This window comes from Loxodonta africana, chromosome 10 (genome assembly GCF_030014295.1).
Source record: "Loxodonta africana isolate mLoxAfr1 chromosome 10, mLoxAfr1.hap2, whole genome shotgun sequence".
Classification (NCBI taxonomy): Eukaryota; Metazoa; Chordata; class Mammalia; order Proboscidea; family Elephantidae; genus Loxodonta; species Loxodonta africana.
In genome coordinates, this window is record NC_087351.1 from 13370005 (window position 1) to 13390619 (window position 20615).

Here is a 20615-nt window from a genome sequence, read left to right on the forward strand (position 1 = left end):
TTGTTGGAAATAGGAACACCTGGGAACACACTAAATCAGACTGGGGATAGGGCTCAGGTATCTATTTTTCACAAACAGCCAGGTTTGGGAACCACAACGCTAGCTTCTCATCCCCTTGGGGAGAGGGCTATTGTCTTGGAACTGCCTCTTGCTTGAGAGGAAATTGGGCTCCAGTCACTTCCTGGAGCACTTCAGACCCCACCTCCAGCTCCTGCGGGTCATGCAGCCCTGACTCCACAGTGCAACAGCCCAGCCCCGCCCTCCTCACGCCAGTGCTACCTGTCCGACCTGAGCGGGCAGGGCGCGCAGCCAGACGAGAGCAGGGTGGCTCTGGGAATCAGGGTTCCTGCCGGCACTGGGCTGCCCAGCCATGCTCTGGGCACTCTGGCCAAGGTGGCTGGCGGGCAGGGGGCTGCCCCTCTTGGGGGCAGTGCTGCTGCGGAAGAGAGAGAAGAAAGGACCTCAGTGGAGACACTGGCAGGTAAAGTACCAGATCTCACTGGGAACTATGGCCTGGAGAAGTCCTGGGAGACTGGTGCCTTTGAGGACAGAGATTAAGTATTAATGCCATGGTGCTGGATTTTGATCTGGGGTGGGACCTACTTGTTCCAGACAACCCTGCAGAGCTTAAATTAGAGAGGTTGGCCAAGACCTCAGCTCTTGAAAATAATCCCCCCACCCCAATTAGGGAATGGATGGTGAGGTCCTCTGAACTCACACTGGTAATTTTTTGCCAGAATACCTCAGTTTGGCTGTAGAGTCTATGGGGAGAAGAAGCTATGAGAAGTTTGCTGGGATTTTAAGGGGATGGTTTCACTCTGGGAGTCACTGAGTGGCACAAACGCTTAAATGCTTGGCTACTAGCCTTAAGGGCGGTAGTTCAAACCCACCCAGAGGTGCCTAGGAAGACGGGCCTGGCGATCTGCTTCCAAAAGTTCACAAGCCTTTAAAACCCTATAGAGTACAGGTCTACTCTGATACACATGGGGTCATCGTGAATCGGAATCAACTTGACAGTAACTAACAAAAATTTTCACCCCGAGGAGGCTGTAGTTGATGCTAGTGACTGGTCAGAACTGTGTAAGTTGGGCAGCTCTTGGCTTCCCTTCAACTGCCTGTTGCCTCCCGGGCGGCCTTTCTTTGTCGGGGAGCTGGGGTGGGGTGGATCACAACTTTCTCTTTTAATATTTAATCTCCTTAAGCACTTAGCTCCAGCTCCTACTTCTGCTCTCAAGCTACACTGTAGTCTGAAGGAGCTGTGAATTTGTGGTGAATAATAACAGCAACGAGTACCAACGGCTACTTATTTTGTGCATTTATTTCAGACATTTCATACAAATTCTCACTTAAAACTTGGCATGACTCTGTGAGATTATCATTATATCCCCCACTTGATCCATGGGAAAAATGAATCATAGAAAAATTACATATTGCCCCAGGCCGCTCAACTAGTCTATGGCAGAGTCTAGATTTGAACCCAGGCTCTATTGATTCCAGGGTCCAGGCTTGTCACCAGTGTGGACTTCCAACGCCTGGGCCCTGCCTAGGTGCCCCCGGTCCCCAGCACAACTACATCCGTGACCCTTGGCCAGCCGCTGCTCTTCAGTGGGGTGGGGCTGGGGAATCCCCAGCTGGGCCCTACTTGAGGGAGGAGATGAGGCCCAGGCCAGGCTTCCACACACTGAGCCCCCAGAGCTCTGTTGTTTCAGCAGGAAACCCACCCATACTATGACCTCCAGGTGAAGGTGCTGAGGGCCAGGAACATCCGGGACACAGACCTGCGTGAGTGACTCTCATCTCCACCCTCCCCTTCCTGTCCTTGGGGCCTCCCCTGAGCTCAGTGGAGGCAGGCCTGATTGGGGATGTTGGGGGTGGGGGTGGAGGGACTGTGGAGGGAGCCCAGTGACGCTCTGGATGGGTGGCTGGGGCTGGAGGGGGCCTGTGCAGTCCAAGAGTGGAGCAGTGTGAGCCCAGGTGGGAGTGTGGGCCCCACTCGCCTGCAAGTCCGCAGCTGCTCTCCAGGAGCTCATCATTCCAGCACCCAGGGAGCGATCTTAGTGCTTGAATGAGGCAGTTTCCAGGAACTACTCAATGGTCTGGGCTGCCACGTGGTCTTTTCAATGGGTAACTGCAGGGCTTCTGGCTTCATTCAGTTGAATGGGTGGTATAACTGGCCAAGATAGACTGATGGGGCACCAACGGCTGTTCCCCATCTCCCCAGCACACCCCCCATGGGGGCGGCCTCCTCTCCCCGCTGTGCTCCTGCTCCTCCCCCTGCTGCCCCAGCCTCCTCCAGGAAACCCGTTCAGTTCCCTCCCCTATCTCACCTGCAGTGTCCAAAGCTGACTGCTATGTGCAACTCTGGCTACCCACAGCGTCCCCCAGCACCGCCCAGACAAAGACGGTGGCCAACTGCAGTGACCCGGAGTGGAATGAGACCTTCCACTACCAGGTCCATGGTGCTGTGAAGGTGAGGGTCAGCGAGGGGCGGGGGCTGCAGAGGGAGACAGCTCTTCTGGGGTGTCATCCTCCAGCCTGTCTCAGGCTCGGGCCTCCCACCTGCTCTGTTCCTAGAACGTCCTGGAGCTCACCCTCTATGACAAGGATGTCCTGGGCAGTGACCGACTCTCCCTGCTCCTGTTTGACCTGAGGAGCCTCAAGCCAGGCCAACCGCACAGGCACACCTTCTCACTCAACCACAAGGTGAGCCTCCCCACTGTGCCAACGGTGAGCCAAGCTTAAGGGGAGGAGTGCTAGAGCTGGAGTGCTGATGAGCGCCTTCTGGTCAGCACGGTCCAGACTTCCAAGACAGACACTCCTCCATCTGCAGCACTGACCCCATAAAGGTTTTCTCAGATACTTCTTCCCTGTGTGAAACCAGGAGGTGAGCTCCATGAGGGCAGACCTTTGTCTCAGTCACTGCTGAAACGTCTGTGTCTAGTACATAGCCTGGCACACATTTTTGAATGAATGAGTGAGACTCTGTGTAGAGATGCTCTGCCACTCCTGTGCCCGTGAGCAGCCACAACAGCCTCCTCTTCTGGTTCCTGGAGCATAGCTGGGGGGCAGTGACACCAAGCTTGGGGAGGGACAGTCCCCAAGACTTCCTGATCCCTTTGTAAACTGGTACTGCCCTGTCCCCCATCATCTAGGATTCACAAGAGCTGCAAGTGGAATTTGTTCTGGAGGAGAGGTGAGTCCAGGGGGCGCCTACACCCTCCTGCTTGGTCTGAGACATGTGAAGTCTGAGTCACGGCAGCACCCACTGCCAGTCGCCGTGCCCCGTGCTGGCCTTGCAGGCCTGGCCTGAGAGGAGATGGCCTGAGCTTGACACCCATTTGAGTGTTGGCCGATAGGCTCACCCTATCCCCAAGCCTGACCATGCTCCCCAGGCTCTTCCAGCTGCTGTGGCCACATCATTATAGTAACAGCCACCAGGAGGTGGCCAATGAGGGGGTCAGATGTTCCATGAGCCCCTCATCCTTTGCAGCCAGGTGCCTGCGTCTGAAGTCATCACCAATGGGGTCCTGGTGGTGAGTAGGGAAGGACAGCTTGGGGCTTCCCAGGGCTGGGAGGGGGCAATGAGGTGTCCATGACTTAGCCCAACTGTACCTAGCCTCTAGCCTCTGAAAAAGACTCAACCTCTCCTCAGAGGGAGACGTGCTAGAAGGGTCTACAGGGATGAGGGGCAATAAGCTCCTCACACCTGGATGCACAGCCCAGAGCCCAGCCTTCCCACCTCAAGGTGATATAGACCTCAAATGCCACAGCACACTTCTTACTTGGGGCACTGGCTGTGAAGGCGCCACCATCATGGTCTCTACCCCACCCCCTTTCCCTCCAGGGGCCACTTCCCCTGAGTCCTGGGAGGAGGGGCTGAGTACAACCTTGGGGCCAGCTGCAGAGCCCCTGCCTATAAGGGACAGGCCCTGGGAAGGTTGTTACCTGGACCCTCCTTCAGATACTCCTGTCTCCCTGCATCCTGGCTTGAGCCATGTGGAAGACCCTGGGACTGTTGACTCCCACAGGCCTCTATTCCCTCAGGCTCAGCCCTGTCTGAGAATCCAGGGCACCCTTGGGGAACATGGAACAGCCCTACATCGAGAGTATGGTGAGTCTGGTCAGTGGCCTTGCCTTCTTTCCTGGGGGCTGGCAGTACTGATTTCAGGGAGATGGGTTCTGGGAGAGGAATTTCTTGAAGTTTTTACTGCTCAAAGCTGACCAGGGATGGAATGAGTTGCCCCTGGAAGTAGTGAATTTCCTGTCCCTGGAAGTGTTCAAGCATAAAGGCTGTGTCAGTCAAACCACTGCTGTACAACAACAACAACAACAAAACCCCATTGCCATAGAGTCCATTCCGACTCATAGCAAACCTATAGGACAGAATAGAACTGCCCCATAGAGTTTTCAAGGAGTGGCTGGTGGATTCAAACTGCTGACCTTTTGATTAGCTGCCATGGCTGTTAACCACTATGCCACCAGAGTTTCCACTGTACAACAAGCAACCACAAAATCTCAGTGGCACCCAACAGTAAACTTTCATTTCACCCCCACATCTGGTGCTCAGCTGAGATTTGGCTGAGCTAGGCTGGGCTTGGCTGGGGGACCTGGCTCTGCCGCATGTATCTTTCATTCACCTCCTGCCCCCAGTGGACTAGCCTGGGCATGTTCTTAAGGCAATGGCAGAGGTGCAAGAGAGCAAGCCCAATTGAGCAAGTGCATTTCATAGCTTTGGTCTCATAACGATCAGTGACTAACATTTCGTTAGACAAAACAAGTCACATGGCTGAGCCCAGAGTTGGTGGTCAGGGAATATACTCAGCTTCTTCAGTGGTAGGAACGGAAAAGTCACTTGGCAAAGAGTGAGAAAACAGGGAGGAGTGAAGAACTGGGGCCATCAAGGCCATCTTCCTCAGAGGGTAGCCACTTAGGAGGAGGGATTCTGATGGCGGCGGGGATTGGAGCGTAGGCCGTCTGGATGGCCCAGGGACCTTCCAGGGCTGAGAGCCTGAGCCCACGGCATGAGTCCTGCCCAGGTAACACTGAACACTTACTGTGAGTCAGGCACCGTGCTGAGCCTTTTACACGTGTTTTATCTTTTAATCCACATAACAACCCCACAAGGTAGGTACAGTTATTCTCCACAGTTCTATTGCTAGAGTCGCCATGAATCAGTCCATGTGACAGCAGCTGTTTTTCATTCATGAGACAGAGGCTCAAAGAAGCAACTCACTTAAGACCGCACAGCCTATATAGTGGTAGAGCCTGGACAGACCCAGGTCTGTGATGCCTCAGGGCCATTCTCTTAAACTAGAGATTATGTTTTTTCTTCCTAGGAATATTGTTGTTGTGTGTCATCGAGTTGATTCCATCTTATCACCACCCTATAAGACAGAGTAGAGCTGTCACATAGGGTTTCCCAAGCCAAATTCTTTACAGGAACAGATCGCCGGTCTTTTCTCCCGCAGAGCGGCTGGTGGGTTTGAACTGCCGATTTTTCGGTTAGCAGCTGAGCACTTAACTATTGTGACACCAGGGCTCCATTTATGAATGGCACATATCAATCCCAGGCCCTCGACCTTGGTGTGAAACGTTTCCTTATTTCCTATAAATCCCTTCCACCCCAGGGCAATGCCAAGTCTCTGGGTGCATAGAGAGAGGGGTCCCATCTGGATCCCTGTTTTTGAGCATCTGCCATCCCTGGTCCCCAAGACAGCCTTAGGTCTCTGTTGCTCCCATGTCCCACTTAGGGTCTGTGAATCTTTTGTGAGATTGTCTATGGTCCCTTGGCCTGGATGTCATGCACAGATTTTGCCTCTGGGGTCTTGCCTCCTTCCCCAGAAAGCCGCTAGGAAGCAGGGCAGGGTCCCTGCTGCTCCCTGGCCCTCAGATCTCTCTCTTGGCCTCCTCCCAGCTGGGGTTCACCTTCCAGCCTGAGCTGGCTCCCCTGTTCCTCCAAGACACACATTCTCTCTGTACCCACGAATCCCCCCTTTTTCTTCTACTTCCTCTCCAAACCCTCTAAGTTATCCCAAGGTCTGACACTTCTGGAAACCAAGCCCAGAATGACTTGCAGTGTATTTGTATTTTTTCTCGACCACACACCTCCCCACAGCAGTGAGCACAGACCTTGAATGGGGGCGAGAGAGGGGCAAGGTTTCAGTTGAAAACTGTAATATAATGATCATTTGTTATTAATAAATATATCAATTATATATTTATTATATTAATGTATTTTATGTATAATTTATAGAATTAATAAATACACAAATTATATTTATTAATTAAATAAAATCATGTAATGTTATATATTTATTATATTATATCAATATATTTATGTATTATATAAATATTATACAGTATATTATATTTATAATTACATGCTATATTATAATTATATTATAATACTATATTATATTATAAGGAGCCCTGGTAGCACAGTGGTTAAGAGCTCGGCTGCTAAACAAAAGGTCGGCAGTTCGAATCCACCAGCAGCTCCTTGGAAGCCCTATGGGGCAGTTCTACTGTGTCCTATAGGTTTACTATGAGTCAGAATCAACTTGATGACACCTAACAACAACATATTAACTTATATGTATTATATAAAATATAATTATATTAATTATAATATAAATATTATATATGATATAATACCCCCACATGTCTGTCAGTTTGTCGTACTGGGGGGGCTTGTGTGTTGCTGTGATGCTGGAAGATATGCCACCGGTATTCAGATACCAGCTGGGTCACCTGTGTAGGACAGGCTTCAGCTGAGCTGCCAGACTAAGACAGACTAGGAAGAAGGACCCGACGGTCTACTTCTGAAAAGCATTAGCCAGTGAAAGCCTTATGAATAGCAGCGGAACATTGTCTGATATAGTGCTGGAAGATGAGCCCCCCAGGTTGGAAGGCACTCAAAAGATGACTGGGGAAGAGCTGCCTCCTCAAGGTAGAGTCGACCTTAACGACGTGGATGGAGTAAAGCTTTCGGGACCTTCATTTGCTGATGTGGCATGACTCAAAATGAGAAGAAACAGCTGCAAACATCCATTAATAATTGGAACCTGGAATGTACGAAGTATGAATCTAGGAAAACTGGAAATCGTCAAAAATGAAATAGAATGCATAAACATCGATATCACACGCAAGCAAAATTTTGCTGACGATCATTCAAAAACAGCTGCAGCAGTATATTGACAGGGAGCTGCCAGAAATTCAGGCCAGTTTCAGAAGAGGACGTGGAACCAGGGATATCATTGCTGATGTCAGACGGATCCTGGCTGAAAGCAGAGAATACCAGAAGGGTGTTTACCTGTGTTTTATTGACTACGCAAAGGCATTCGACTGTGTGGATCATAACAAACTATGGATAACACTGCAAAGAAAGGGAATTCCAGAACACTTAATTGTGCTCACGAGGAACCTTTACATAGATCAAGAAGCAGTTTTTCTGACGGAATAAGGGGTTACTGATTGGTTTAAAGTCAGGAAAGGTGTGCGTCAGGGTTGTATTCTTTCCCCATACCTATTTAATCTGTATGCTGAACAAATAATCCGAGAAGCTGGACTATATGAAGAAGAACGGGGCATCAGGATTGGAGGAAGACTCATTAACAACCTGCGTTTATGCAGATGACACAATCTTGCTTGCTGAAAGTGAAGAGGACTTGAAGCACTTACTAACGAAGATCAAAGACCACAGCCTTCAGTATGGATTACACCTCAACATAAAGAAAACAAAAATCCTCACAACTGGACCAATGAGCAACATCATGAGAAACGCAGAAAAGATTGAAGTTGTCAAGGATTTCATTTTACTTGGATCCACAATCAACAGCCGTGGAAGCAGCAGTCAAGAAATCAAAAGACGCATTGCACTGGGCAAATCTGCTGCAAAGGACCTCTTCAAAGCATTGAAGAGCAAAGATGTCACCCTGAAGACTAAGGTGCGCCTGACCCAAGCCATGGTATTTTCAATCACATTATATGCATGTAAAAGCTGGACAATGAATAAGGAAGACCGAAGAAGAGTTGACGCCTTTGAATTGTGGCATTGGCAAAGAATATTGAATATACCATGGACTGCCAAAAGAACGAACAAATCTGTCTTGGAAGAAGTGCGGCCGGAATGCTCCTTAGAGGCAAGGATGGCGAGACTGCGTCTTCCATACTTTGGACAAGTTGTCAGAAGGGATCGGTCCCTGGAGAAGGACATCACGCTTGGCAGAGTACAGGGTCAGCGGAAAAGAGGAAGACCCTCAACAAGGTGGATTGACACAGTGGCTGCAACAATGAGCTCAAGCATAACAACGATTGTAAGGATGGCACAGGACCGGGCAGCGTTTTGTTCTGTTGTGCATAGGGTCGCTGGGAGTCAGAACTGACTGGACGGTACCTAACAACAACAACAACATAATACACATAAAACCAAAAACCAAAACTGTTGCCGTCGAGTCGATTCCGACTCATCGTCACCCTATAGGACTGAGCAGAACTGCCCTATAGGGTTTCCAAGAAGCGCCTGGTGGATTCCATCTGCTGAGCTTTTGGTTAGTAGCCAAGCTCTTAACCACTGCACCACCAGGGCTCCGTATGTAATATAAGTTATATATAAATTATTCATTAATTATATAAATAAGGAAATTATTTATTATGGCATGTCCCTGGGTGGTGCAGATGGTTTGTGCTCGTCTACTGACTGAAAGGTTGGCCGTTTGAAGCCACCCAGCAGCGCCCTGGGAGAAAGGCCTAGTGACCTGGGCCACCACAGTTACGGCCAAGGAAACCCTGTGGAGCAGTTCAGCTCTAACACTGGATGTCGACATGAGTCAGAATCCACTCAGTGGAAATGGGTTTGGTGCTTTTTAAATACCATATTTTACACAAATAATGTGCACCTTCTGTGTTTGTTTGCCAGCGAGGTATTTTTGTAAGTGTGCTATGCTAATTTTTGTTTATAGCAACATGTAAAAAAAAATGGTATAGCTATAACTAATAAAAAAAAATAACTAATACTATATAATAATTAAATTATTATCATATATATAAGTAAATAAACATAATTAATATCTCAGTCTGAAAGTCATCAGCCAGCCTGCTGTAGGATAGAGGTCTGCTCCCTCCTCACTCATGGCCATGGTCTGGCTCTGTAACTGCCCCCTTCCCTAGGCACTTGTGTGTCTCCCCGTTCTGATCAGGGCAGGTAATGGGACCCCAAGAGTCCTTCCTGATGCCTTTAGCAGGAGTTGCAATGCCAGGGAGTGCTGATCCACACAGACACACCCTCTCTCACCCCTCACCTGGGCCTTCTGTTCTCAGGCCATCGGCACATCCAGCTGGCAGTGCCTGGCGCCTACGAGAAGCCACAGCTCTTGCCTCTGCAGCCTGCTGTGGAGCTGGGCTTCCCGCCCACTTTTACCTTCCACGTGAACCCAGTGCTAAGCTCCAGGCTGGATGTGGAGCTGGGAGAGAAGCTCACCATCCTGCAGGTGAGTGAGGCCATGACCCCAGTAAGGCTGGAGTCCTGTCCCATGGGTAAGGGCTGGATGACAGGATCCATCCAGTCTAGAGGAGCGTCAGAGTGCCATGGAGGTCCATTCGCCTCCACTCTGGAGAGCTCCTTTGGTGTTTTTTGTTTTTTCATTTTTATTGCGCATTAGGTGAAAGTTTACAGAGCAAATCTGTTTCCCATTCAATAGTTTGTACATAAAGTATTCCATGACATTGATTTCATTCCCCACAACGTGTCAGCACTCTCCTCAATTCTGCCCTGGCTTCCCCATTGCCTTTCCTCCTGATTTTCTACCCCTTCCTGCTTTCTCATCTTTGTTTTTGGGCAGATGTTGCCCCTTCGATCTCATATAACTGATTGTTCTAAGGGGCACACATTCCTCTCAAGTGTTACTATTTATTTTAGGGGACCGTCTGTGGTTTGGCTAAAAGGTGATCTCCGGTAATGGCTTTAGTTCCATGCCGGAAGCGTGTCTTAAGGCCTAGTCTCAGGGGTTCCTCCAGTCTCTGTCAGACCAGTAAGTCTGGTCTTTTTTGTGAATATGATTTTTTGTTCTACAGTTTTTCTCCCACTCTGTCCAGGACCCTCCTGTGATCCCAGTCAGAGCAGTCTAAGTGGCAGCTGGGCACCATCTAGTTCTTCTGGTCTGGGGGTTGTGTAGGCTGTGGTTCATGTGGTCCATTAGTCCTTTGGACTAATTGCTCCCTTGAGTCTTTGGTTTACCTTGCTTGTTTTGTTTGCAGAGCGGCCCGAGTGCTGAGCTGGAGTCCCAGGCCAGCAATCTGGGCGAGGGGAGTATCCTGCTCTCCTCTTTGCCCCTAGGCCAGGAGGAGCAGTGCTTCGTGGCCCTGGGGGAGGTAAGGCTCTGCCTGGGTGCTAGAGGGACCCCCTCCCCCTGCTCTGTGCCCACCAGGAGAGACCTGGGGAAGGGACCCTTCAATGGTCAGCATCAAACCAGCCGGAGCTCAGCCGTGGTGTCCACATCTGGGCCCAACTTACCAGAGCAACAGGGGCTGTCCTGTGGGAGAGCAGCTTCACCCGAAGGAGGGTGCTCAGGCACGGGGCTGCTGTGTCTTTCAGGGCCAGGAGGTGGCGCTGAGTGTGAAGGCAGAAATGAGGTGAGGAGAGGCTTCAAGAAGAAGGCCTCTTGGGGCTTGGCCACAGGTGTAGGGACGTGCCCCATTGTGTTCTGCTCTCCTGGCCACCTGGCTCAGGCCATGGGAACCATTTCTTTCCCTCTCCATTTCTGGCTCTGGCGGGAAGCCCTTGGGATCTTTCTGAAGAGGGTCCACAGAGTGTGGGTCTGCTCCTGTGAAAAATGGGCTTGGTCTGAGTCCCTCCTCCGTGGAAGTTACCTAGCCCTCATCTCCCACCCGCACTCCTCCTGAGGCAGCTCTGGGGACCTTGACCTGCGCCTTGGCTTTGACCTCTGTGACGGGGAGCAGGAGTTTCTGGACAAGAGGAAGCAGGTGGTGTCCAAGGGCCTGCAGCAGGTGCTGGGACTCAGTGGGGCTCCAGACAGTGACCAGGTATGGAACTGTGTTAACTCCCTGTGGGCTGCTGTAACAAAGTAACACAAACCAGGTGGTTTAAAATAACAAAATACCACAAAATCAGTATGAGGGAAATTTGTTCTCTCATAGTTCTGGAAACAGAAGCCCAAAATCCAGGTATCAGCAGGCCCATCCTCCCTCAGAAGGCTCTAGGGGAGAATTCTTTGCCTCTTCCAACCTCTGGTGGCCCCAGGAATTCCGTGGCTTGTGGCAGCATAACACGAATCTCTGCCTACGTCTTCACGTGGCCATCTTCCCCTATGTCTCTGTGTCTGAATATCGCTCTAGGTGGTACAAATAGTTAATGGTGCTCAGCAGCTAACCAAAAGGTTGGAGGCTTGAGTCCACCCAATGCACCTCAGAAAAAAGGCCTGGTGCTCTACTCCCCAAAAATCAGTCACTGAAAACCCCATGGAGCACAGTTCTCCTCTGACACACGGGGTCACCATGAGTCAGAATTAAGTTGAGAGCAACTGGTCTACTCTGTGTCAGACACCCACTCTACAGGTGGAGGGTGAAGAGGGCACAGTCCCTGCCCACAGGAGCCCTGTCACATCCTGTGCTCTGAAGGAACAGGGCCCTCTGTGAGCAGCTGCCAGGGAGCATTTTTTTCAAGACAGGAGAAGAAAAGAGACTTGGAAAGGAACCAAGCATCTGAGGTAACTCAGCCAACGCCTCATGGAGAAGCTGAGCCACCAGAAGCTTTCAGTCTGATCCCACCAGGCCCCTCTGGTCCTGAAGAGGACCTTAACATCAGGGCACCTCACGTGTCCAGGCACCTCACGTGTCCGGGCACCTCACGTGTCCAGGTTGCTTGGTGGTCTTGGTCACTTCTGCTTAGTGGTTCTCAACTGGGAGTCATTTTGGCCCCCCAGGGGACATTTGGCAATGTCTGGAGACATTTTTTATTGTCATGAGAGGGGAAAGGGTCCTACTATTAGAATGTAGTGGACAGAGGCCAGGGAAGCCGCTAAAGAAACATCCTTTAACACGTGGGACAAGCCCCCACGACAAAGAATTGTCTGGTCCAAAATGTCAGTAGTGCCTGGGTTGAGAAATGCTGTGCTAGCTGGTTTGGGTGATATGTACCCTCCCTGGTGAAACAGAGCCAGACTGCCTGGGTTTGAATCCAGCTCACCACTTCCTGGCTGCACCGTCTTGGGCACAGCTTCGAACTGTCCTGTGGCTGTTCCCTCACCTGTGAAATGAGATCTGGTTGGGCTGCTGTGAGGACTGATGAGATAACATACGTAAGGCACTTTGAATAATGTCCGACATGTATGGAGATGATGGTGGTGGTGGTTGTCATTGTTATTACTGTGTCCCAGGTGCCTGTGGTGGCTGTGCTGGGTTCCGGGGGTGGAACACGAGCCATGTCTTCCCTGTACGGCAGCCTGGCAGGGCTGCAGGAGCTGGGCTTCCTGGACACTGTAACCTACCTCAGTGGTGTCTCTGGGTCCACCTGGTGAGTAAGGTGGGAGTGGGGTGCAGAGTAGGGTGTTGAAGGGGGAGGGACATGAGCTGGTGATCTGATGGAGTTCCCCAGGAGGGCCTGGGATCCTACAACCAAGGGTTTCAGGAGGGACAATAAGGGACTTTCTGAGTGGGTGGTCCCAGCAGTGGGGGTAGGTGATGGGGGAGGAGGGGTCTCTCATAGACTCCTGCCCCCCTCCTTCCCATTGCTGTACCGCCCCTGCCTCCCCACGCCCGCCCGCCGGCCGCTAGCTCACAGGCACGCCCTCCATCCCCAGGTGCATGTCCACCCTCTACAGTGACCCAGCCTGGTCCCACGTGGCCTTGCAGGGCCCCATTGAGCGTGCCCAGGCCCGAGTCTGCAGCAGCAAGATGGGGGCAGTGTCCACAGAGCGGCTGCAGTACTACGCCCAGGAACTGGGAGCCCGTGAAAGCAGCGGCCACAGCGTTTCCCTCATCGACCTGTGGGGCCTCCTTGTGGAGTATTTCCTGTACCAGGAGGTAAGAGGAGAGCAGGCAGTGAACGTGGGTCCTCTCTATCCCTGCTCCCCCAGCCCGAGGTTCTGCCTCCGGCCCCAGGCTGAGACCCGAGATTTACAAAGCTGGCCCTGCGGTCCGAGCTCCCCTGGGGGGAAGGGGCGAGATCCCAGGGTGGGCTGACACCACGTCACCTTTCGGGGGGGAGGGGGCGCGGAGGGCATGGCTTGCAGTTCTCAGCGCTGACTGCGTATTGGAATCACATACGCAGCTTTTCAAAAGCACCCATGCCTGATTTCAGCTGGTCTAGGGTAAGGTTAGGGTAAGGCCCTAGCATGGCTATGCTTTCAAAGTAGTGTCGCAAGTGATTCCGGAGGCAGCTGAGGCAGGACAGCACCATGTAATGCTCATTGGCCAAGGCCGCCATGGCTCACGCCCCCTGGCGGCTGTCCCTGGAACTGCAGGCCCGGCGTCTGCTGGGAAATGCGCAGATTCAGAGCCGTGGCGCTCAGCCTTGGGGGCCCTGACCCCCGGTGCGTGGCTGTCAGTTATGAATGTGTATCGGAAGCGGTTTCTCATTCCCAGGTAAATAATCCATGTTTTCTAGGATTTACTTTTTTTTTCTTGTGAAAATATACATAACACAACATTAGCCAATTCAACATTTTCCGCGTGTACATTTCAGTGACACCAGTTCCATCCGTCTCTACAACCATCACCAATATCCGCTGCCAGATTTTCCATCACCATAAACAGAAACTCAAGCTTCCTAATTTACCTTTTAAATAAATGAGAAGGTTGTTCAGTTATTCCTTTAACAACGTCACTCTAACTGCCATGCATTTTGATGTGCTTTCTTTTTTTAATTGTTTAAAAATATAGAGACATGCTTTCTTGAATGGCAAAAAAGGAGTTCCTGTAGTCACCCTGGGTTTGCACAAAGCCCACCGTGGACTGCCTTCCCTCTGCTGCAGCCTACAGCCTGTCCCTCAGGGTTTCTCTCGTGGACACACCACGCCCCTCTCTGGGCACAGTGCTGGGTCTCGGGCCATCGGGATGGAGAAAGGGACTCCCAAGGCCAAGCTACCTCCCTTCTCTCCTGCCCAGGAAAACCCAGCCAAGCTGTCTGACCAGCAGGAGGCAGTCAGCCAGGGTCAGAACCCTTACCCCATTTATGCCAGTGTCAACGTCCGCACCAACATCAGTGGGGAAGACTTTGCGGGTACATGGGGTTCTGGAGACAAAGGGAGGAGGTGCAGGAAACAGTCGCTAGGAAGGGTGTAAGGGGCCAGGGCTATCAGGGTACAGATGGGAGGTGGCCAAATGTAGGGGCCTTGGAGAGCAATGGGGTTGCTGCCTCCTGCTCTTGGCAAGGCAAAGATTCCTGCTCAGGAGCAAGGGCCAGGGAGCCCCTGGGGTCCTAGAGGGAAGTCCCTGCTGACTTTCCTTTCACTTTGGGCCCCTAGAGTGGTGTGAGTTCACCCCTTATGAGGTCGGCTTCCCCAAGTATGGGGCTTATGTCCCCACTGAACTCTTCGGCTCTGAGTTCTTCATGGGGCGGCTGATGTGGTCCCGTCCAGAGCCCCGGATCTGCTACCTGCAGGGTGAGTCTGGGCTGGAGGCCTAGTGTCTGGTTATCTAGTTTAGTGCTGCTGTAACAGAAGTACCACAAGTGGATGGCCTTAACAAACAGAAATATATTCTCTCATAGTTTGGAAGTCCAAATTCAGGGTCTCTGCTCTAGGGGAAGGCTTTTTCTCTCTTGGCCCTGGGGGAATGTCTTTATTCCTTAGCTCCTTGGTGATCTTCATGTGGCAAGGGGTCTATCCTCTTCCCTCTCTGCTTGCTTATTTAATCTCTTTTACATTTCAGAAGAGATTGACTCAAGAATACCCTACACTAATCCTGTCTTATTAACATAACAAAGACAACCCATTCCCAAATGAGATTATAACCACAGGCATAGGGGTTAGGATTTATAACACATATTTTTGGGGGACACAATTCAATCCATAACACCTGGGGAAGGCAGAGGTCTGACAGAGCCAAACTGGGCCCTGATACGGGGTGGAGGGAGAGGGTGGGAGTTGTGGGGGCCCGGGCCCTGCCTGTCTCCTTAGGTATGTGGGGCAGCGCCTTTGCGGCCAGCCTGAATGAGATCTTCCTGAAGACCACCGGCTCCGGCCTCAGCTTCCTGGACTCGTACAGGGGCAGCGTAAACATCATGGGTAAGGGCAGAGACCCTACCCTCCCACACCACCTTCTAGTAGCTGGGGTCCTGGCAGAGGTATGAAGGGTCACGCCTTATTCACCTTTACATCCCTTGTGTCTAGCACCTGGCACGTAGTAACCTCTCAGAAAGTGTCTAATGGATGACATCCTGGTTGGCATTTACATATTACAACTCTAATTTTTCAAAAGAGTGGGAGGTAATCTATTATTTAATAAATGCAATTTCATAGCCGGGTTTTAAAACATGGGGCACATTAAAGAAAAGTAATTTAAAAGGGTTCTGTGTTAAGTTTGTGAGGCACTGTTCAGAGACTGGGGAGGCTGGCTGGTGGGGTGGCTGTGGTGTGGAGGCAGCCAGAGGGGTCCTTGAGCTGTGAGGTTCCTGGACACAGGAGGGCGCCACTTCTGGCTCTGTGTGACTGGTGCCGCCCTCCCACCCTAGATGACTCGCAGAAGCTCTGGCTGCACGACTCCTCCCAGTTGCACACAAGGCTCTTCACCCCCCAGGGGCCCTTCTCCCAGGCTGTCCTGGACTTGTTTACCTCCCGCTTTACCTCTGCGGAGAACTTTAACTTCACCCGGGGCCTCTGCCTACACAAGGACTATGTGGCTTGCAGGGAGTTCATGGCCTGGAAAGGTGAGTACTGTCCTGGGCGGGCGGGCGGTGGGCAGGGTCCCTCTTCCTGCCCATGCCTCTGGATCACTGGGGGCCAGTGTTGCTTTTGACCCAGGGAAGTACTCTGATGACTGTGCTGGAAGGGCATGGCTGAGGGGCTGAGTGGGAGACCCCCAATGGCTGTCAGAGAAGGGGGTGGGGGATGGAGAAAGGGGTACTTGCACAGAAGGCACTCAGACTGGGCAGAGCAGAGGCTGTTGTCCCTGTCCATCCACGCATGTCCCTTGCAGACTCACACCCAGATGCCTTCCCGAACCAGCTCACCCCCATGAGGGACTGCCTGTGCCTGGTGGATGGGGGGTTTGCCATCAACTCTCCATTCCCACTGGCTTTACTGCCTCAGAGGGCTGTGGACCTCATCCTGTCCTTTGACTACTCCTTGGATGCTCCTTTTGAGGTGATGTGTGTGTATTTGGGGTGGGGTGGGGGGCTCCTGAAATGAGTGGACGGGGAGAGAGGAAGAGAAGAACGAACCTCTGTTGAGTGGCCTAGCTGCTGTTTGGGAACCTTCCTTCTTGGAAGACCTGGGTTCTCATCTGATGGCCCCACCAGGGAGTGGGGTGAGTACCTTCTGAACGCTGTTAGCAGTAGTGGTCTCCCCATGTTAGAAGAGGAGAATTGCTGAGATTAGAGGAGGGAGAAACTAAAGAAGGTCCTCAGGAGTCTTCTATCCTGGTCAGCAGAAGACCCTGCTCAACACTGCAGAGTCCCCTGCCCTCTTCTGGGTCCGGGTTCGCTGTTCCTTTGTTACAGAGTTGTCAGGTTCCCTCAAGGAGTCCCTAATGGTGGCTTCCTCAAACTCTGAACCCTTTGTAGGGTGGTAATCAGATTCCACCACGTAGATGTGGGTCCTGGCTGCTCCACTGGGCCAGCCCTTCTCTCTTTGGCCTCCTCCTCCTGGGCCACATGAGGGCTGGGACTGGATGATCAACAGAGCAGCTTTCAGTGCGGACAGCCTGTAGCCACTCAGTGTCAACCCTGTGAAGTGGAAATCAGCCCCCAAAGCAGGGTGCAGGGAGGGCTTGGAGAAGGGAAAGCCGTGGGTGCTGTGGGGAGGAACAACAGGGAGACCAATGAGGATTTATGTGCTGCCCTTGATTGCTTTTAATCTTCACTGCAATGCCACCAGACAGTTACTCCCATTTTTATTTTACAAATGAGGAAGCTGAGAAAGGTCACGCCATCTGCCCGAAGTCACTCAGCTAGTAAGAGGCAGAGCTGGCATTGAAGCTTTGGTCTGTGTGTCCCTCCTCCGCAAGTCCTGGGTGGGGGGCCAGGGTAGGGATGGAGGGCAGCCAGGATCATAACTTTCCTCCTGGCCCAGGTCTTACAGATGACAGAGAAGTACTGCCTGGACCGGGGAATCCCCTTCCCCAAGATCGTGGTGTGTCCGGGGGACTTGGAGGAACCCCGCGAGTGCTATTTGTTTACTAATGCTGAGGACCCCCGCTCACCCATTGTGTTGCACTTCCCCCTCGTCAACCACAGCTTTCGCACACACCTGGCCCCAGGTAAGGGGAAGCCCTGGGCATGGTCTGACTCACGGAGCCTTGGGGCGGTGATAGGGTGCTGTGCACAGAGAGGACCCAAAAGCCTGCCTCCCAGAGAGCCTGGTGGACCACTGCTGCCCTCTGCTTCCTGGACCTCACTGTCCACACTGGGCTGCCATCTCCTCCTGATGGCCCTGAGAGCTGAGACATGGGCCTGAGTGGGAGTGCTGGTCCGTTGGGCCCACACAGAACCAGCAAGGCGTTCTGGGCTAAGGGAAGCTTCTGGGCTGTCAGATCCCAGCCAGCTCAACAGAGTGGCCCAGTCTGGCCTCTACCCACCCCCACAGGTGTGGAGCGGCAAACAGCTGAGGAGAAGGCCTTCGGGGACTTTGTCGTCAACAGGCCAGACACCCCCTATGGCATGATGAACTTTACCTATGAGCCCCAGGTGTTTGCTCGGCTGGTGGCCCTGAGTCGATACAATGTTCTGAACAATGCAGAGACCGTGAGGCATGCTCTCCGGCTGGCTCTGGACCGGCGGCAGCAGGCTGGGGAGAGGGCTGGGGGCTGACCTGGGCTGGAGTCTGAGGACTGTGATTGAGAAGAGGGGACACACTCACACATGCTCTCCACGCCCCAAGTGCCACAATTCCTCTTTCAAGCAGGGGCGTGTCTGCTGGAAACCTCACTCGTCCTGACTGTGAGAAGAAGAGCCTGGTTCTGGCTCCCAACTGGGAGGAGGGTGGCCTGGCCTTGGACCCACAGCCCTCCAGCTGGACATGAGCAGCAAGGGCCAGGGCCATGCTTTGGGCTGTCATGGGGTGAGGGGCACCTTGGCTCTCCTTTCCTCCCTCCTCATTGCTGCCGCCTATGACAGGTGCTGCTCCTGCCTCTGGGCTCAATAGTAAGAGGTTTACTTTGGAGCAGCTCTGGGCTGGCACCTGAGCTCTGATCATTGTCATCACCATGGCCACCATCAGTGCCTTGTTTACTGAGAGCCTCCAGTCCATGCGTCGTCTTTAATGCCTCTATAGCCGCAGGGTATCTCTGGCCCCTGGCAAGTAAGGCCTGAGCGGGCAGGCATTTTGTCTGTTTGCTCACTGCTGTATCCCCAGTGCCTAAAGCCGGGCTGGCACATAGTAGATCCTCAGCAAATATATGACAAATAAATGAATAGGAGTCTACATTCTAATGGGATGGATCATTACACGCCAGTGTGAAAAGGGGTGTGACACTCTTCTCCAGTGTCTTGTACCCCATTCGGGGCCATGAACCCTTTCACAAAGCTGATTAAGGCCACAGGCCCTCTCCCAAGACAAATGCACGTAGATATGAAAAGTTGCACACAGCAAGTCTCCATTTCAGCTATGTGACCCCCACCCTCAGGGCCCCAGGACCAGCAAGGTTTGTGAAGAAAGTAGGGTGTGGCTTGGCAGAGCTGGCGGGGCCGTCATTCACATGGAGGTATAGCAATGCCACTTAGGGTGAGATTAGGTTTGGGGTTAGGTCCAATTATTCCCAAGACGCAGAGGTGATATCAGCCAGGGGATAAGGAAACATTACCAGGATTGCACCTGGAATCCAAGCAGATTAGGGGGAAGGGGTAGAGTCAAAGGTGACTTGTCCAGTTTGGCTCCTGCTCCAGGTGAGGAGGGACCTGTGTTTGCGCCCATCTCTCCTTTCAAATGCCTTCTGGCACCAATTGCAATGCAGTTCACCACAGTGCAGTCTTTCTGACCCTGACTACAGGAGTTAGACCAGAGTTCATAGATTCAAGGCATCCCCCCCAAAACAAAAATGAAACTCATTGCTATTGAGTCAATTCCAACTCATAGTGACACTGTAGGGTTTCCAAGGCTGTAATCGTTACGGAAGCAGACTGCCATATCTTTCTCCCCCGAAGCAGCTGGTGATTCGAACTGCCTACCTTTTGGCTAGCAGCTGAGTGTTTAACCACTGTGCCACCAGGGCTCCTTGATTAAAAGCACCAAAAAACCAAACCTGGTGCCATCGAGTTGATTCTGCCTCATAACGACCCTATAGGATAGAGTAGAACTGCCCCCATAGGGTTTCCAAGAAGCTGCTGGTGGATTCAAACTGCCAACGTTTTGGTTAGCAGTCGAGCTCTTAACCCCTGCACCACCGAGGCTCTGATTAAAGGCACAGCCCTTCATAAAACTGCCTTCACTTCAGACACCAGCTGCAAGCTTGGGGGTCCCCACCCCACTTACAACCAACTGGTTACAAATTCAGGGGTTCCTTCTACCCCTCACGTTTAAGAATTTGCCAGAAGGACTCACAGAATGCAGGAAAGCTCTGTACTTTCGATTACGTTTTATCTTGCTGATGAGTAGCCTCATGTCAGTTGGATTCTCTTTCTGTTGTGGATAATTTACCTTTCTCAGATTTTTAGGACTTAATCTTCCTCTTTGATTTTCAGAAGTTTCGCTATGATTTTTCTAAAGTATGAGCTTAAAAAGAAACTTATTGTTGAGCTCTTTCAATTTTTGGAGTCATGTCTTTTTGAAGTTCTAAGAAATTCTCTGCTCATTTTTTTTCCAAACACTGCCTCCTTTGCCTCACCTGGAACTTTTATTAGTTGGATATAGGAATGTCTGAACCTATCTTTAGATCCCTATGCTTTGTTTTTACGCCTTCTATCTTTTTATTTGCGCTGCATTCTGAGGGACTTTCTTAGCTTGCTTTTTCAGTTCGCTAAACAATTAAGTGCTGACTACTAGATGAAATGTTGGCAGTTCAAACCTACACAGTGGCACCTTGGAAGATAGGCCTGGTGATGTGCTTCCAAAAGGTTACAGCCTTGGAAACTCCACAAGTGGTTTAGCCAATTTCAACTCATAGTGACTCTATAAGACAGAGTGGAACTGCTCCATAGGGTTTCCAAGGAGCAGATGGTGGATTCAAACTGCCAACCTTTTGGTTAGCAGCTGTGCTCTATAAAAACCCTATGGAGGGGGGCGGAGCCAAGATGGCGGACTAGGCAGACGTTACCTCGGATCCCTCTTACAACAAAGACACGGAAAAACAAGTGAATCGATCACATACATAACAATCTACGAACCCTGAACAACAAACACAGATTTAGAGACGGAGAACGAACTAATACGGGGAAGCAGCGATAGTTTCCAGAGCCTGGAGCCAGAGTACCAGTCAGGTACGGCACAAGCACAGAGACCTGCTCC

General features: G+C 51.7%; 1 protein-coding gene across 1 annotated transcript; it reads left to right on the forward strand.

The window, feature by feature from the left end:
- Positions 1-355: 355 nt before the first annotated feature.
- PLA2G4F (phospholipase A2 group IVF) lies at positions 356-19352 on the forward strand. The gene is made up of 20 exons (XM_064292117.1): positions 356-481; positions 1710-1782; positions 2334-2470; positions 2575-2703; positions 3153-3193; positions 3491-3533; positions 4045-4111; positions 9319-9488; positions 10255-10368; positions 10592-10629; positions 10905-11040; positions 12393-12529; positions 12816-13038; positions 14122-14236; positions 14481-14618; positions 15135-15242; positions 15689-15883; positions 16153-16319; positions 17247-17433; positions 17760-19352. Exons 1-20 carry the CDS (start codon positions 371-373, stop codon positions 17981-17983), a joined length of 2553 nt encoding a protein of 850 aa, XP_064148187.1. The 5' UTR covers positions 356-370; the 3' UTR covers positions 17984-19352.
- The last annotated feature ends 1263 nt before the right edge of the window (positions 19353-20615 follow it).